At 38.3% G+C, this 19,590-nt stretch overlaps 1 protein-coding gene across 9 annotated transcripts in view; it reads left to right on the top strand.

The window, feature by feature from the left end:
• Positions 1–19,590, top strand: part of MCTP1 (multiple C2 and transmembrane domain containing 1) — a 277,869-nt gene that overhangs the window by 148,635 nt on the left and 109,644 nt on the right. For all 9 annotated transcript variants that reach the window (XM_055791716.1, XM_055791714.1, XM_055791713.1 and 6 more), the window contains 3 exons: positions 761–891; positions 12,663–12,849; positions 17,832–17,925. In XM_055791716.1, the coding sequence (XP_055647691.1) occupies positions 761–891; positions 12,663–12,849; positions 17,832–17,925 (412 nt within the window). The remainder of the gene's footprint in view (positions 1–760; positions 892–12,662; positions 12,850–17,831; positions 17,926–19,590) is intronic.

The following is a 19,590-nucleotide window of genomic DNA, read 5'->3' as shown; positions in this document are numbered from 1 at the left end:
TGGTGGATGTAGAAAGTAGCAAGAAGGTGCTAGGCAGTTCCCATTCTTGCTCAGGATAGAGGTGACTACTGTGAATACTGCTTTTGCATTATGGTGGAAAAATCTGCAAGCTTTCTGTTCTGCAGAACATGGTCAGAAATACATGAGCTGAAATCCATTGAGGTTACTTCTTTTGTCAGAAGTAACTGGACTGAAAATGATTGAGAAAGCTACTTTCATCTGAGTTGCAGAGGGAAGGAAGTAAAACAAAGTGAGGGGTTTTTTCTGGGGGGAAAGAAGTATTATTCCATAGAAAGTAAACCATAGTACCATCTTTCTCCCAGTGTTATTGCAGCTGAGGAAAAAGGACATGATAAAATTGTTTCTGTTTAAATACTTACAGTCAGCATCTACTTGTCATTGCAGGTGCTTTGTTTTCCCTTAGGCTCAGACACATAACTTTACAGCTAACTGTCACTTAGGAGAGGGCATAATTATTCTACAGAAAAATGGATCCATTCCCAGGGTAAATCCTTTGTTCAGGAGGCTTTTGAAGGTGACAGGTTGCAGGATTTTGGAGGTTGCCGTTGTATGGGAGAGGCATGAGAGGAATGGCCAGTAGTCTTTTCTAGTTGCTGTTCTTTAATTCTCACAGCTTAAGATACTCATACTGCAAACAGAAAAAAAGACTTTCTGAGCAGACTCTAAAGATCAAATTTACAATTCAAGAAAGCATATGCCTGCACAATGCAATATGACTTTCTCTATGCTCCCTTTTCAGATTGTGCCAAAAACTTTGAATCCTCAGTGGAGGGAGCAGTTTGACTTTCATCTCTATGAAGAACGAGGTGGAATTATTTATATTACCGTGTGGGACAAAGATGTTGGCAAAAAGGATGATTTTATTGGCAGGTTTGTGCAATTATAGCTGCCTTGTTCCCTTGGGATGAGAGCAGATGATTAAAATGAGCCTTGCCGTTGAAACTGTTTCTTATGACCATTTTTTCTTGGGTTCTGGTGGTGGGGTTTTTTTTTAAAGGGAGGATTTTTTAGAAAATATCAGTAGAGTTTGCTGCTTTGATGCAATTCTTTACTTTGATGGTGTAAAATAATTTCTGTTGACCAGTAGGTGGCAGCTTTTACCAATTGATAGGCTTAGGTTTTCCAAAATAAAAATCCCACATTTAAAGCAATAATCAAGATGCAGGAGGTTCCATATGGCAACATCCTGCTTGGAGGAGAAATAGCGTTTGTGACTTGTAATAGGCACATAAGACCAAAATTATGTACTTGCTTTCTAATCCATTTGGTAACTGAAATGACAGTGTTGAAGGACTACACTCAACTTTTGGAACAAAGAAGTAAGATCATTCACCTCATTCACTTTCAGGGAAAGTGAATCTTTGGGATCTGTCTTAAGAGTTCGAGAAATGGTATAAATTTGTGTGATTGTTCTGCATTTTGGTGTAGGAAGAGGAAGAAAGATGCTTTTGTAACAATGGCATTAACTGTTAGCTAGTGGGGGAAAAAAACTGTCTTGTGCTTATAGATACGACAAAGTAGGTGGTATTTGGAAAGCTCAGATATTTGTTTACACATAATTTAATTGATACCCATATAGTCATACTAATAGTTATTATTATTAATCTGACATATTTTGATTGTTCGTTAGAATATTGGTCATAGGTATTTTCACTAGGACACTGATGCTATTAACTTGTAGAATTAGGGTTTTTGGTAGTTAAGATCACAAATGAAAATCCTGCAGACCAAGCATATACTTTTGTTGTCAGCGTGGTTATGTTTCCACTGACCTTTTCCTCCCCCTTGTTCCATTTAGGGTAATGGCTGGCTTTATCAAATTAGATCAGTTGGGTAATATTCTGTGTTTATTTCCTACCATAAATTGTGGGAACTCAGAAACCATACAGAGTATGTGGCAAGCAAACAGCTTTAATATTGACAAAACCACTTTTCAGAAGTATACACAGTAGGATTTTATTTTATATGATGAAACCCTAGGGGTGGGGTGCCATGTTTATATTTGAAGTTTGTACTGTATTTTTTCCCTTGCTTGATTCCAGTTGGCGCATATGGTAACAGTAACTATTTTTCCGAAGTAGCATCATCATTTAGTCCTATGTCAACATGTGATTACTTTGGGAAATTGTTCCTGTTTTCTGCTTAACTTTAACCTTCCTATCCAAAAGATGGTGACACTGAGTTTTCATGTGTGATTTTCCAGAACACTGTCATCAAAACAGTACTTAACGTTGTTACTGTTAACAGTAATGATAAAGTCTTTTTGTATAAAACAAAAGACACCATTTTTGCTCCAGTACACTTCAAACCAAAATAAGAATGTGATAGAGATATTAAAGGAAGAGAAATTAGAGGAAGAAAAGTCTGTAACTTCAACGTGAGTGGCTTAGGTAACTTTTCAGATACCTGAAAAATTTGTACGCCTTAAGTGTTAATCTATTTCTTTGTAGTAACTATGTGCTATTATGCAAGTAACATGATTTCTACGTTGTATTTAAGTGCAAAAAGTTTGATAGCATGAGAAATCTCCTCTCTAAGAAGAATGCTTGAAGCCTGTAGCATTTTTCAGTGGGAGAAATGTTCTGTTTTCTGTCATTTTCCTAAATAGATGTAGTTCTTTTATATAGCAAAAAAGATGCTCCTTGGACAAAGCTAATCTGTAGTGCTTCTGCAGTATACAGCTGATTTTAACAAAATCAGTGGTACTCTTCCTGAAATTTTACTGCTCTTGATTTTTGTGACCTCTCTGCTGTCAGTGTATGTATAATCCCTCTTCAGTTTGTCCTTTCAGACACTCTCTCATTTCACCTTCTGTTCGTACCTTATCTCTGGATAATGCAACCTGCAAACAAGTTCCTCTTCACGAAGATTTCCATGAAAAACTGTCATTTGTCAAGCTCAATCTGAATACAAAAATAGGTCTTAATATTCCCCCTCCCTGATACCCTTTTCCAGTCACTGTGGATAAAAATCACCAACACCTGACAGCTTCACTTTACATTAACCTCACTCTCCCAGTTTCTCCTTTCGAGGCTGCCTCTAAAAGCTGTAAATTTGGTACAGACACCACAGATTTGCCCTCTGTGTGTGTGTGTGTTACGCTAAATATATATTAATTTTGTAAAGCAGGAATGAATTGTGCTCCATGACTAAGGTTCTGTGGCTCTGAAGGCACACATAATAAATTGAATATTTTGATTCAGGTTCCAGGGAGAGTGATAGTGAGGCTATGGAAGGGAAACAAAAGACTTCCTCGTAGTATTCTAGCATTGCTCGATAATGGGAGGGTAATCCCTTTGATCTTACTCTGATCTTCCCACTTTCTTGAATAATGTGCAAGCAGCAGTTGAGATATTATATAGGAATATTTTTACTAAATGCAAATAAAAACAGTTATTTCTTGGAAATGTTCTGCCTGGCTGAAGTATGGTTAGGGAGAAGCCATGCTTGATTGGAGAGATCCTACTCATTGAGGGAAACAGCAGACCAAAATGAGAAAACAGAAGAAAAAGTTTGTTCAAGGAGCAGTTCTCACCTCTCATCCACAGTGTTGGGTTTTTGTGCCCTCCATATCCTGATTGCAGACCACACATGAAAGTCAACAGAACTTCCCGTGCAACACAGGCATTGCCAAGCTGCTTTGCCAGGGGACCTCTTTGAAGAGTGCCATCCCTAAAACTGGTTCAGCAGTTCCAGACCGGGCTGGCTGTGGGAGAACAGTGCTGCTGGGTGCCAGGCTGAAGGGGCAATCTCCAGGTTCCTCCTGGAAAGCAGCACGGGAAGCCGTCTTGGGCTGAAATGATCTTGCTGTGCTAAGCTCTGTAACTTGCCATATTCCAAACCAGGATGTCATAACTTCTCCTGGAATGATACACTGTCTCAGCCGCACTTCAGTGAAATAAAAGAAGTGGGAAGTCAGGAACATAGACCTGTGTGGGCCCTACGTGTATCAATCATACCCATGAGGCTGGAGCATGGTAGGGGCCAGGATGAAGATGGGGATGTCAACGAGGCAACGGCATGTGTGCTTAGACTGCGAGGGCTTGGGCTTGCGATGCTTTTCGGAGGGCAGGGAGAGGAAGGAAAGGTGTTCAAGAAGGCTGAAGGCATGGAAGTGAGATTCTGGCTGTGGGGTGGCCTGACAGGAGGAAGATGGAAGTGGAAGGGGTGGCTTGTGAGAAGGGAGGAAGGTATTAAGAGGGTGAGAGCAACAGCATGGCATCCTAGTGCAGAGAAGGAGGAAGATACATCTGTCACAGAGCTAGTGTAAAGCTCTGTCTTCGTCTTGGTGCCCAGGCGCATTCAGCATGGTGGTTCCTGAAATGAGATGCTGACTGATTGATTTCCATTCCCACCTTTGAGCATCATATGGTTGTAAAATTCATTTGAGTTTGTGGTGTGCATTCTCCATGAGAATTTAAAGAATGTAGCACCTTGTGAACTTCCATCTTAGAATACTCTAAAAAAATTAAATCCTAGAACCATTTCAGTGTTTATTTTGGGATTTTAAAAGCTGGAAAAAGACCTCAAACAAAAGTTTTGAGGAAAATATGTTTCCGATCATATGCTGTTCTCTATGAGGAAACACTGGGCTTGGCCAGAACTGAACTTCATCATGCAGGAGGTTAAATTCTGGCATTCTTCTGAATATCATTTTTCTAAAAAACAAACGACATTCCAGGACCAAAGGCATGAGGTCTAGGAGTTCCCTTTTTTTTTCCTTTTTTTTTTCCCCCTGAAAGCACCAGCAGCCACAGGGGCAGCCTTCTTGCATTCAAATAGGCATGTGGACTTGCATGAGCAGTATTAGTCATTGCTCCATCTGATAAGTAGAAGTATGTATGTATGTGTTGTTTTAAGTAAAAATACATATGTATGTGTATGTATATTGTTGAGTCTAAGTGCATTTAATGTTCACATTTTTGCTATGAGCAAATCATTTCTCTTCCATATTGAGCAAGTATACTCCTGTGAATAAAAACACATACTGCAGTAAGTTTATGTAGGTAATACGAAGATCAAAATGAAGGTGAAATTATTTTAATCTTCATGTAATTATTTAACTTCCTTATCATCTGTGTTTTTGAAGGCGATCCTGACTGTCACCTTTACGATAATCAGCTAATAAATCCTCATGATTGTTACACCTTTATGCATAGCAGTAATCTGAACAAATTGGCTGCTGACAGCTGCAATAAATTGCCAAGAATGAGTACTGTCAGAGAACAAGTTGTTTCTGTGAACATACAGGATAAGTAAATCCCATGTCATGCAGTTTTATTCAGCTGAAGTTATTTGCAATCCACTATGGTAGGATTTATAGCATTATTTATTGCTATGAAAAATGCGTGTTTATCTTTAAAATGACATTGACTTCTGCTCATATTTTGTGCCAGAATATTACTGTTGACTTCATCTATATCTATTTTCATCAGTATTTATAGATGCTACTATCTTTTTTTCCCCTTCTGATGCAAATTAAGAACACAAGACCTTGTGTATAGTATACTCATTAAAGCTATGTATTAATTTTATGTGTCACGAACTGAAATTTCCCATAGTTTCCCTGAGTATTGTCATGAAAATTCAGGTTGATTTTGTGTGCATGTGTGTATGGGTACACACCATATAATTGATCTTACAAAATACAAAAGTTAAGATATTGAAAATTAAGTATTCAGGTTTTCAAAACCTAATCTGCTCTGTCTTGGCTGTTTAGTTTTTTCAGAGGGGTTTTGGGTGCACATAAATACAAGCAATATGTGACCTGTGCTGCTGCATTATTAATCTGGAAGCACAGGAATACACTGCTCAAAGTTCGAAGCTAAAGTGGGACTTTTATATAAAATATTTATGCCATCTTCATTTTTATTTTTTTCCACTTAAATTTATGTAATTTCATCGTGGGAGGCTGAAAGTTACCAGGCAGGACTGAGTGGTGCTGTGAAGCTGTGTATGGGTACTCCAGTGTGCATATAAAGTTGAGTGAAGGACACTAAATATGCTACTGCTAGTGTTTCTTCCCAGATTTTTTCTAGAGATGTGATTTTCAAGACTGACTTACATTAAGATACCAGCAATTTTCTTTTTTAAATATTGTTACCCAAGAAAGAGGTTTTGAATAGTAGATGTGAAAGCCTGTGTTAATGTTGAAATTGATGAATCCTGAAGTTTAGAGACATGAATCCTGTACAGAGACAAAATGGGTCCCCCTGGAATTCTAAATAGTACTTTATTATGCTGGTCTTTCAACTATATTTTTCACATGGTGGTCTGAAAATTTCTGCATGTTGAGGTAACGTTGGAAAGATATATTATTTTCAAAATGTAAACACAATGGTCAACATGCTATTGTAATTTGAGTTTCGAGCTGTGTGTGCATGTGAATTACACAGCAATTCTGTGCAAACTCAGACAGCCACACAACCAACGGCCTGTGTGTATAATAGCTTGTTGATTGTGATGACTACAGTTAAATTATTGCAGTTGCATTTCTCTACTTAAAATGAAGATTTTGCCCAAAGCATTAAAACCTGAAAATGCTGCTGGTGGGCCCTTGCCAAATCCTGAGATGTGCGGAGCTCTCCCCTTTTCTGATTGTTGTCAAAAGGAGTCAGATGTAAATGTGGCATCTCAAAATTTGGCCTTCAGATATTCCACACTTTAGTTATTGCTATGTCTGCACCTTCTAGCTTCTTCTGTTAATGCAGAGGCACTGCTGTTCTGCTAGAGAGCCCCAAAAGGTGCAAAAAGGTTTGGCCCAGAAATCCTCAGTAACTTTCTCTTATCAGGTATTTTAATATTGCAACTCTTAGTGACAGCTGTTTATTGTCATGTACTGTTGCAAAATTGATAGTATTCCCCAATGTATTCTGAAACACAAGAATGCAGCAGACAAACTGGATTATGCTTATGATCCTTCTTCTGACCCTGTCTCCTGCAAGTTGGAAATGCATGCACTGCATGAAGTAAGAGCGGCAAAATAAGGGGAAGGGGGAAGGAAAAGGGAAATGGCTGCCTAGGTATGCGGAGCATGACAGTAAGTGTAGAAGGTGTTCAGGGGTGTAGATAAGGGTTTGTATGGGAGCAGTGTGAAAGCTCTTGCAAAGCTGCTCTAACCAACTAGAACCGTACAGGAATGTATAGGAAGACATAATGTTCTTCAAAGCAATAGGCTGGTGTAGCAGAGGGAAGCGTTAATTTGGCTGAAAGAAGCTGCATGGGTGGCAGCACCAACAGCGCGTGTCTGCAGTGTGCAGCTGTGCCGTGGGGACAGCATAGGGAAAACCATGTTGTAAAACATCTGCAAGTACTTTTTCCTGTCTCTGCAGCTTCAAAAGTAAATCTGTAGTTTTATTGTGAAGAGCTATGCTTAGGAAAATGTTAATTGGTGGTTTCAAAATCCATCAACAGGATTTCATGGCATGGACCGTACCTCTTTTAGCAAGCAATAAACACTTGTCCGTATTTGGATATGGCTCAATGACTGGTGAGATCATCTGTATTTAATGTAGCTCTGTAATTCTGTTACCAAGACCGACTTACCCCAAATGGCAAGGCTCTTTCCTGCTCCCCATGTGTGTCTGTGTGGAACCTGGCCGCACCATTTCCCCGGCCCCGCTGAACTCTGCAGTGAGACAGAGCGCTCCCGGCTTCCTGGGGATCCTCTGCAGCTCCCCACGCTTGCCACCACACTCCTCAGTCACTGTCCTACTTAGCCAAGCTGCAGTCTCCAGCTCCTTTGGGAGCTTTCCTGGTTTCCAGTCTATCACCTCTATCCGTCACAAGCATCACGCGGGGTCTGTAATTTTATTTCTTTCTCATTATCTTTACACTTAAAAATGCCTCACTCTGGTTCTTCCAAGAACTTCACGTTACTGCAGTCCTGTCTTTCTGAGCGGTGTCATTCTCAGTCGGTGCTTTGCAGAATTTCCTCTCTGCGTTTGTTTCTTGGTTTTACTCTGCTCATAAAGGACACGGAGTCTCACAAATTGTAGCAGTTCATGCCTCGCTGCTTCTGATGTGTGTCCAGCTCAGTTCTAATTGCAGAATCGCACAGTTTCCTCTCCTTGGCATCCTTTGGAGCAGCATAGACCTGGATCACAGTGGAGTTAAAAGGCTGTCTTCCTGAACAAGTCATGATGATAATTAAGTTGCCTGGGTTGTAGCCAAGTGGTGCTTTTCTGTCCCTATCACTTAGGATTGTGCCAATTCCTCTTTTATGCTTTATTTTGTCATGTGAGAAAATGATCTCGCTATCTGCTGTCTCTCCCTTGCCTGGCCACCTGGCTTTTAAGAGGCCTTCTATGTCATGTCGCTACCTTTGTAATTCATTCATTAGCAAGGATATTTCACCAGGGTGCCAACGCGGTCCTACATTCCAGGTTCTGTTAGAACTAGAGAGGGGAGGTGATTTTTACCTCTTAGACATGCTGATAATAAAATACTACATACAGTTCTGGCTTCCACGCTTTAAAAAGGATGCAGGAGAATTTCACTGGATCAGAAAAGTTACAAAAAGTCATTTGAGGGCTGTAGGAGACATGTTACAAGGAAATGTATAGGGAGCTGAAGGTGTTTAGCATATCAAAAGGAAGATCAAGAAGAGATATGATTATGGTATGTGAGTACCTTCAGTAGGAGAAAATACGGAGCACTAAAGGCTTTTTCAACCGAGTAAAGAAAGGCATAAAAAGAACCAAAGGCCAGATATATTCAAATTAAAAATAAATCAGAAATGTATTTCTAACAGTTTGGGCGATTAACACACTGAACACAGTTTCAGAGAAGTGGTGAATTCCCCTTGAATCTTCAAATCTTCCTCCATGGGAGCCGTACCCTCTTTCTGCGGCGACTTATCTGTGATACTTTGGCACATGAGCTTGAGACACGAGCGTGGTTTTTCTCCCTTCTGATCTCTCAAGGCCGGAAAATCCAGATCCGCCCAGCGCCTGATAATGTTCATGTGCGGAGCTGATCTGGGGGGACGTGCCTCCGAGCCGCTTGCAGAGGGGTCAGCCAGCCAGCGGGATGGCACTGGTGCCCCTGCCCGCCACGGCCGGTGCTGGCGCAGGGCTGCGCTGGGGGGACCGTGCAGCCTGGAGCAGCAGAGTGATGCAAAATACTCCAGCTACCCTAAAAAAATGAATATTCCCTGAACACAGGATTTGCAGCGATGCTTGAAAACCTGTCCATGGAGTTAACAGCTATTTGTGGCCGTAATTCTTTGCATGCAGTGAACTTTTTCTTTCAGTGTCAGTTCGTAAATAGTAATTCCATCAGAAACTGAATTACCCAAACTTACTGTTTATCTCCTGCTTTCAGTGTGGCAGCTGCCAGTCATACACAACTTACGGCTGTCTTGCAATGGCTGTAATTTTTCATGGCCCTCAATTTGAAAACGCAAGACAAAAATTTCTAACACCATAATGCTCATTTCTGCACCACTTTCTGGTAACATTCAAGTTCACCTTCATCCTCAAAGCATCTTTGTTCTCCATGGTAACGGTTGTAGTTGACAAATGCCTTTTAAGAGAACATCTTAACTGATGTAAAAGTGAGCGTTGCTGAAGCTTTAAAGCTCGGAATACTTGTAGATACCCTCAGTAGAAAGTAAAGGGGCATTGTCAGTCTCAACTTTCCAAAGCTGTGTACCTTTTGAAGTATTTTGGTAACTTCAGTGCTTGTAAGGAAATCTGATCCCAAAAGGAGTTTTGTGGGTTTCCTAGTGATGCCTGTAAAGGTTATTCTAGGATAGAGTTAGCGCTTACCAGGCTTCCTTCACTGTTTTGGTCCCAAGCAAAGATCTGGTGAGGGCAAAGTAGATCTAACAAAAAATAGTTAGATTCCCCACTCCCCCCTGGAAAATTTGATGTGAGAGCAAATAACTTTTTTTTTTTTTCCCCATGAAAAACTCAATTGTTAATGGAAAAAAATGGTGGTTTTTCCTATAGTGTCTGAAAGTCTCATCTTCTGCCTGAAATGCACATGCTACAGGCACACTCGCCTCACGCTGAATGCTCCTTGAGCCTTGGCATCTTCGAGTTTGACACGTGCAAGCGGCATCTCCTGCAGGGCCAGGGGAGGGGACCTGGCGCGGAATGAGCAACGTGCCTTCACCTGGCTGTGTATGCAGAGACACTCGTAACCTAAATTTCCATAAAGTGCAATGGTGACTCTCCTTGATGGAATAACCCTAGTTTTTTATCACATTACCCAAGGGCCCTTCAGAGAGTATTTTTCCTGTGAAATGTTTAAGACTTTTGCTGGAAAAAGCTTCCAGATCACTCCCTACCTTTTGTATGATTTTAGGAAATAACAAGCTGGTGATGGGCTGTTCATGGCGATCTATCAAGCAGACTAAATAGAGACATATTTCTCAGGTAATCTGTTCTAGATGCGGTGCTATTAGGAACATATTATAGCTGTAGGAAAGGTGCACGGGTAAAATCGAATTGTCAGTTGCTTCTTTTAGCCTAAATAAAAAATAGCATGGACTGCTAATGTTGCAAAACTGCTGTAACTTTAGGAATTGGTGAACTTGGAGCTTGTAGCTCTGATATAAACCCTGTAATTTTACAGTCATTGCAGTTTTCTGACTTATGGAGGGTTTTTTTATTCTAGTGAGGGTTGCTTGGTTGCTTTTGTTGCCTGTTTTTGAGTGAGGGGGTGGATTATTTCTGCCTTACTTGTGTCATGATGACTTTCTGATTCTTTTATGGACTTTAAGAGAGATTAGACTGGTTCTTTCAGTGATTATTGGTTAAAGTCACAGTATTATTGCACAGATGTATTTTTGAGGGGTATCTGTTTTGAAATAATCAAAGAATAGTTAACACCAGGGACATTTTAACCCATGCCAGCTTTGAATGCTTGATTACAACATTTGCTGTCTTAAGGAGGGCTTGAGATAAATCACTGCACCTTAAATAAAAATGATAGCCTACGTATGTGTACAAAACTTGCATTGACCATCAGCCTGCACTGACAGCAACATCTTTAGTCTTTCCCTTTCTGTTGCTAATTTCATTTCTCAAGCCTTATAAACCAGAGTTCAAAATAAAAAGTAAACATTAAGCTCATCAGTTAGAATTTTTTCATTGTAAACTAATTGAAGCTTGTTACTGCATGAGTTTTCCAGCAGTTTTAATTTTGACAGCTGCACAACAGTGCAGTAGATGTTTAAAAAAAAAAGGGAATTTTTCCTGTAGCAAATCTAATCTGCCTGTGATAGCACAGTGCTCATTTTATGAGGCTGGATTTATTCTCATAATTGGCTATTTCCTATCCTTAAATGCCTATTTATTCATGTCTGCCACCTTTTTCTCAGTTTATTGGCCCTGCGGTCACCACATTATCTTTCTCTTCAAAATCAATTGACATTTTATGAAAAGAGTTTGCTAGATGTTTAGTTTAGTGAGAGTGGCATATAGAACATGTGCTTGTCACATTAAATAATCGCTATTGAAAGTAGAGTATTCAGCCACTTAACTGTATATCGAATATATTCATTTACTTCATTTCAATATTGTTACTGTTTTTATTTAGAGTAATGAATTGGCAAAACGTTACTGGGAGATGGTATAAGTAGAAGTATTCCAAACTGTGCTTTTTCAGAGAAATTCCTGTGCCGTGCAAGCTGGCATTACATTTAACACGGGTGTTGAATTTCTGGATATGCTCAGGGCTGCAATCTAGGAAAGTTGAAATTTATGAATTATACAAATTAAAATATTACACTTCTGAGGTGTGCACAGACTAATTACTAACCCTAAGGTGCTATTGTTTTGATTAAAAGCTTATGGTCAGCTCTTTGTTAGCACTGGATACTGGTTTTCCTTCCATGCGCAACCTTTTATTTTTAAAGATGGTGCAGAGATATTTCTGCTGGCTGGCACGTGTGGAGCCATTCTTCATTAGCTCGATGTGTGGTACAGCCAGGGTTATTCAGAAGGGGATCAAGCAGGGTGGATTGGCTTCAGCCACTCTGCACAGTTATAAGCAGTCCCTGCTCATTACAACATGAGACATCTTATTATATAGGGGGTTGTGGCATCAAATTTTATCCCGGATGCCTGCATGAAGCTTTGACTCTGAGCCACACACAGCTTACTGCGAGAGAGCTGAGCCTTTTGGGTGGTGCTCAAGTCGTGTTTTTCTATGCTCAGTCATGTTAACTTCATCACAATTAAGTCCACACAGATATTTTTTCAAGAGAGGATTTTTACTGTCCTTAGATGAATAGCATCACAAATATTCACATCAAAACTTACGTTCTGTGTTTATACAAGGGGCGTAATTAAAAAGTGTAATTTCCATCTGAAGCTGGATTTTTTAAATTCTCTTTGGCTGCATTTGAGTAAGGCATATTAGCTAACCTTGTTTCTAGTGTCTGTACATTCTTTTAATATTGTTCACATGCATGGCAGGTTGTAGCTTAAAGAAAAAAAAGAAAAAAAAAAAAAAAAAGAAAAAAAAAAGTCAAGCAAGCAGCATGGATTGAAGCTGAAGAGAAATCCTTCCAGAAGCTGGGAAGCAATTTCTACATACTTGGTATTTTGTCCAGCTGAATGCCAGTAAGCCAGTGTGCTCTTGTTTGATGTGAAGAAAACCATATGCTGATGGAGAATGTTTGTTTCTAGGTGCCAGATTGACCTTTCGACCCTGAGTAAAGAACAAACCCACAAGTTGGAGGTGCCGCTGGAGGACGGAGAGGGACGCCTGGTGTTGCTGGTCACTCTCACAGCTTCAGCTGCAGTCACTATCTCTGACTTCTCCGTCAGCTCCCTGGAGGACCAGAAGGAGCGAGAGGAGATACTGAAGAGATATGTATGGAGTTCTTTTCTTTTGTCTTTCGTTTGCAAAATGTTTGCTTATATAAATAATAACTATCGTGGGGGAAAATCTAAATATATCCCCTTATATCCTTATCACACTCACCAATGACAATCATTTAAACCAGTTACTGATATCACGGCTGCTGCAGGTAACATCAAGAAGGCTACAAATCCTTTTTATACTATGATGTATTTTTACATAGTAACTCAGCTATCTGATACCATTATGTAACGTAAGGAAGTTAATTTTACTGCCCTGCAGATAATTTTAGCCAAGGACAAAATAAATAAGGGGTCACTCAGTGACAGTAAAGTTTTGAATGAGTATTTATGCCAAGTGGTTTGAGGTTCCAAGTTTTCAGATTTTTTTTTTTTTTTTGAGCATCTACTAGAAGGCAAGAAAACTTGGGGTTTTTGTCTGGACATTAGAGGCTGGAGCAGTATTTTGCATCATCAAAATAACTGTTTTAAACAGTATTTACATTTTTAAATATTCTGAAGCAAATTATTTTCATTTCCCAGCATCCTCACACTACATGGAATCTGTGTAGTTTTACCAAAGCAACAGAGAGGGGAGCTCTTACTCCAGCATTTGCTAATACCTAAATCACTAAAAGTAACTGTCTCACTACACATGGAGAAAGAAGGAGGAGAAAAAAAAAAAAGCTATTTCCACTTAAAATTACAAAGCTGTTATTGTACAATGCTGCCAGGTGTTTAGAAAGGCTTCTCTAGACACTCAGCCATTAAACCAAGCTCTGACTAACAAAGAGCTCCTTTTTTTTTTTTTTTTTTTTTTTTAGATTTTAAAATATTCCTATTCCATGACTGACATCCTTTCAATAACTGAATTTAATAAAGATGTACCTTATCAGGCTGTGCAGATAACATGAAGTGCTAGTACTAATGCTGTACAATATTCTTCAAACAGATTAGCAGGATGTGCGCTTCAGCAAATTTATTCTGGCTATCTCCACTGAATCAGCTGTCGGCTAATGCTTGTACAACTCATACACCAATAGTGTTATCGTAAACACAGTTTAATAGAGGTGACTTAGTGAGGCTAAACATAATATTCCTAAACCAACTGAGAGCTAAGGTATTGTGCACCGTCTCTGAAAAATAATTACAATTAAGAGAGTTACTGCACATTTTGGAATCCACCAAGACAGTTTGTGGTTGTCAGGATAGATCTTTACAAAAATAATAAATTTCTGACAGGTACGTTTTCGAGGTGATATGCTTCTTTCTACCAGGTGCAACATTACTGTATTCCTGTGGATTATTGTGTGTGATGATATGGCAGTCAAGTGATACTGATGGTTTTGATAATTTAGTATCAACGTAGAAACATATTATGACTGTGTGTTGTTAATGGTTTTTCCTAAATTCCCAATTTTTCATCCCCTATGTAAAGCATAATTATGTGGCGTAAGATTGATCTATTTATTTCAGTTTCTTACATAATCATGGATACATGTCTTTTCTCATATTTACGTTACTGTATGCATTTGGAAACCTTTATATTTTTGGAAGGTATTCATATTGCATAGGCATGAATTTCTCATTATGTGTTTTTGAAAACTGTAGCGTCAATATACCTTTTTGATAAATTTCGTTGTTTTTATTAAAATGACCAGTGGACAGCAGACGAAAGAAATGACAAGGATTAACGAAATTCAGATAGTTTATTTTCACTGTGTTTAGTTTGTCTTTAGTATTTATATCTCTACCTCAGAACTGATACAAAGAAAGGTGGTGCAATTAGTAGGATGCATTGTTCCCCATTGAGTGGCTGCATTTTGGGGTTTATTTTTTGTCCTCTTAAAAAATCTGGCTTCCATTTGAGAAATGTATTTTGCACCCTTTCTGCAGCCAAAAACAGTTAATGAGCTGACCTTGCTATCAGATCAAATAGCCTTGGAAAATGACTCTATTACTGTCATTTAACCATTTGTAGCTGAACATCAGAGCCTTACAAATTAAACAGGCATTACTGTTTGAACCATTATTTTACCACAATTGTCTGAAAAGATTAATTCCTTTTGGGGTGAGGAGGGGGGCGCATTAATGGGTACAGACCAAGAGAGATTGTGTGACCTTTTCAGAACGGGTGTGCTGAACCCGTGGTCCCCCTTGTCACAGTTTAAAAACCAGAGGAGCTAGTTTAGAGAAGAAGTTGTTAGCATTCCATTTTTATTATGACATTTCACAGTCATCCGATTTAATGTCCCTTGACCAGATTGTCCACCGTGAGACGATGGGCTTGAAATGTTATTTAGAGCATTGATAAAAGGTGAGCAGTTCTAAGATGACAGCGAGTCATAAGGCTGGTGGTGTGACATTAATTTTCTCCATAACAGAGATGGAATAAGACGTCATGGTGACAAGCTGTCAATCAGTACTGGCCCCTCAGTGTATCTCGATGCCATAGGATGGGGTATTGCTTCTCCCATAATAGAGCTGAACTGAGATGCTCTCCCTGACAGCTGCTGCAGCCATACAGAAAATATATTATACAGCCTTTCATTAAAAAAATAAAGAGGACTCATCTCCAGAGCATTTCAATCTTTTCCCATCTATTGAGGGTTGAAAAGATTCACAGCAAATCACGGATTCCACTGCTATGGAAATTTCAGGCTTCAGAAACCGTGCAGGTTTTGAGGCCTTCAACAATAATCATAAAGAAGAAGACAGAATATCATCTGATAAATCATTACTTAAAGTTATGTATTTAAAGTAATGTATGAAAGTCATTTGCTTCTCCCAGAGCCTCTGCTGTGGCATTGTATACATTTTCAGCAGCCTCCACAGTCATGATGTGCAGCAAATGAATCTGAGCCATCTGACTTGCTGGAACTAAAAAGTTCAAAAATAATTATTCTGTGGGATGCTAACAAAGGTAGAAAAGTGAAATACAGTGCTGGCACCTTTGCAAGATGTGCTTACCAGGGTGAAATTTGGAAAAAGGGGGCTGTACGGCTTGGCTTCCTTCTTCTGTATTTGGTTTTTGCTTTGTTTCCCGTCCGTGGCTTGGTGTTTTAGTCATGGGGAAACTTGGGTAAAATGTGGAAACATTTTTGTAAATCCTTTCACTTTCATCGTGGTATTAAAACCGCATTACCTCTGTTGTGGTACCAATTCTGATAAGAAGCTTCCAAACCTTGATTGTTATTGTAATAAATGAGGGACGGTGCCAACATGCTTCTGAATTATCACCCTGCTATCTGTAGCATCGTCTCTGCCACCCTCAGCTTGTAAGCACGTAAGCAAGGCCTTGAGACTATGCTGATTAAAGTTGGCCATTGAAATTTATAAGCTGCATTTCTGATGATTAACATATTAAAAATGATAAAAACATAGGAATCATTGCACCATGATAACGTGCATCTGTGTATTCGTACATACGTAGCGTGTGGGATACTACACTTAACTGTATTCTGCAGTTGGGTGTACTAAGGTCAAACCTTCACTATAGGCAGTAAATGGTCAAGTTGGGGCTTGTGAAATTCATATCAGTGTGATTTAACTGTTGGAGTTGTCTCATTAATAAAAAGACAGGGATGCATATTGTGTGTCTAACATTTTAATGGATAGGTTGTGCATAAACCTACTGCAGTTTTTGCAAGCTGACATTTAATATTTCACTTAAGGAGCACCTGTGGTTTTCATCAGTGATGTTATTTATTCTGGTTTTTCCATAACAGTTGATTTTGCCTTCATAAGAAATTAAAGAATTGTTGACTTGGTGCTTTACCTGATGTTTGCGTTTTCTAGAAATCTGGTCGTTATCATAAGCAATGGAAAACATTTCACTTGCACTGTATTAAAAGTTTATAAAAGGCCACAGCATTTAAATGCATTAGTTCAGATTTTAAAATACTTCAAAATAAAGGTATGTGCTAGTATTTATGAACAAAACCTGCAAAAGCAACAAAAAATTAGGCCACATATATATATACACACACACAGAGAGGATTTAAAATGGATTTGAAAATCTAGTTTTAGTCTTCTCTTTTTTAGTTCCTCCCCTAGGTTATCTAAAAACTGAACGGTAATACCGGTTTTGTTATTAACTGATTGCAGATTCAGAGTTGCATTCGATGTTCTATAATTTGAAAATCTGCAACTTTTAAATTATATTCAAAGTTAGAGCCTGAGAATTTTAGCATATCACACCTAACTGGTGCAATACTCCCAGTTTGTTACTTTTAGTTATTTGAAAAAAGAGCAGCAACAGAACACATTTTCCAAGCAGCTTTCTAAAACTAATTTGGATGAATAAATGCGAGTATTAGTCTCCTCTTTTAATTTTTTTCCTCTTTTTAATATGTGTAGCTACTGCAGAAATTTATGTTAAAACAATTTTTTATAGTAAAAGCTTCCTACAATGGAATTGGAGTATCTTTTTCATTTTTTGGATCTTTTTTGCATGTGATTATTATTAAGTTGTCATAATCCTCTTTGGATTGTTTTTGCTCACATTATTTGCAAGCTATATGCAAGCTTGCATATGATGCTCCACTACAACAAAAGCAACACTGGCCCGAAGTCACTGTTTAAAATATTATTGGGGCCATCAAAGGGCAAATGTGAACATTGATCTCACAGAAGTATTTGGGGAAAGGAAGTATTTTATTGTTTATGTTAATTTTGTTAATACACTTCTGTCATTTAAAATTTTGATGGACAGTTGCTCATGTACTGTTAGGGGATTAATTCAGTAGAATTAGTGTTATACTTAATAATTTATATTCTGATATTTTCCTTTAATTTTTTTAATTGTTAAGTTAAAGTTACAAAATACTGAAAGAAACTCTGACAACTATACATTCTTCAGAAAATGATATTTAGAATATGAGTAAGTTAGATTTATGCTAACTTGTATGTGGGCTAGGGAGGAGGCTATTGATATTGATTTTGGTTTGTCTCTTTTGCCATCCAGAATTATTTTTCTTTTTATAATTTTTTTAGAGTCCAATGACGATGTTCCGTAACATGAAGGATGTGGGATTTCTTCAGGTGAAGGTCATCAGGGCAGAAGCATTGATGGCAGCGGACGTCACAGGCAAGTATTCATTTAGTTTCTGTGACACTAAATACCATATTAAGACTGGTCCTTTTTCAAAGGGAAAAATAAATGTTTAAAACATAAGTTTATCCAAATAATATTGTCTGTTTATACAGTCTCACCTTCTGCTCATTGAGGAAAAAACCTGCAGACGAACAAACAAAAGTTTTGTAAGCAAGGCAACAGGTCATTCTAATGCCAGCAGAGCCCAAAAAGGTTATTATTTCTCAGAAGGGTGAAATACACGTTCTTGATCAGAGTTCCTGGAAAAGATACATGGGAAAGACTTCTTTTTCTAGTGGATTAAAATATAAAAAATTATCTGAAATAAAGCTGAATTCCAGAGGACAAGGCAAAAGGTGCTAGACTTACATACTACTTTAAAGTTGTTGCCAAAAGAACCACTTGCTATCTGCCAGATAGTTAGCAAGGCTGCTGTTGGTTTCAGACATTTAGAATAAATGCAGTTTCCTATAACTATTGCTTATCTGTTTAAGAAGGGAAATAAAATCTTTTTTTTGTTTTCTATTTTATGTGAAATAAGCTGAATGGATAATATAACCTTTTGCTTTTCAAAATAACAAAAAAAAAGTACTTCAGCCATACTGACTATATTTCTCCAGAAATGTCCAAGTTACCTCCTGGAAGTACAATCACCTTCACGCTGCACAAGTTGAATGGAGCAAAATGAACTGCTTCAGAAAATAGCCATCTCTGCTTTAAAAAAAAAAACAAACAACAGCAAAAAACAAGCAAAAAAAGAAACTATATTAATCTAGCTGCTTTAACTACAATTTGGACTTAAATGTTTTGTTAATAGGAGCAGTTGTTTTTTTTAAAAATTAGCTTGAGTACCGGTATTTTTTTTTTTTTTCTCAGAGAATGTAACAGAGCAGACATTTTATTGTTGAAACTGATCATCCAGTTTGTGGCACGCAAAATAACAGATTCTATTTTCAGGGAGGTTGGAGAAATGCTTCTAAAGATTCCTCTCTGCTTTGACCTTATAATCCAATGTGGTCTGAACAGAGAGAGAGATTAAGTTATTCAGGGGCAAATGGGATAATTCAGTCCCTGACCTCGTTCAGTCTTCGACTTTTCCAGATCAACATGTCATTTGTGCTGGTTGAACAAATTTTTTGGAAATACATTTGATTCAATTAAAGATGTACAGGGCTACCAAAAATTTTCCGATATTGCATTTAAAGCGATGGTCAGGAAGACAGGGGAAAAACATTCAGTACCTTCCTGTCTCCCACATGTTTTGTTTATTAGCAAGAAAAAAACATTTAAACAGCAGATATGGTTTGTGAAATGGCTGTGCATTCCAGACATTACAGAAGTCATTGTATATTTTGGACGAAATCACCTGGTCTTTTGAAAAGAGGACAAAGGGCTTTTATTAAATGCTGCAGTAATTTATAGCTATTTTTAGCAACTTGTGGGTATATACAGCTCGTCCATTTAAGATTAAACTTTGAATACTAATATTTAGAAATAACTCTAAGTAGTTATTTGGTGATTGTCAATAAATCATGTTTGCAAAATTGTGTAAAACTTGACCCTCCACCTTCCTTTGACTGAGCAATATTTATTAGTCAGTGTGGAGAGCACTGTCATCAGTGGTACAGCTTACACGACTAAGGATTGCTTGTATGAGTA

This window comes from Falco peregrinus, chromosome Z (assembly GCF_023634155.1).
Source record: "Falco peregrinus isolate bFalPer1 chromosome Z, bFalPer1.pri, whole genome shotgun sequence".
Taxonomy (NCBI): domain Eukaryota; kingdom Metazoa; phylum Chordata; class Aves; order Falconiformes; family Falconidae; genus Falco; species Falco peregrinus.
Note: the sequence above shows the minus strand (reverse complement) of the source record. Positions and strands in the feature narration are given on the sequence as shown.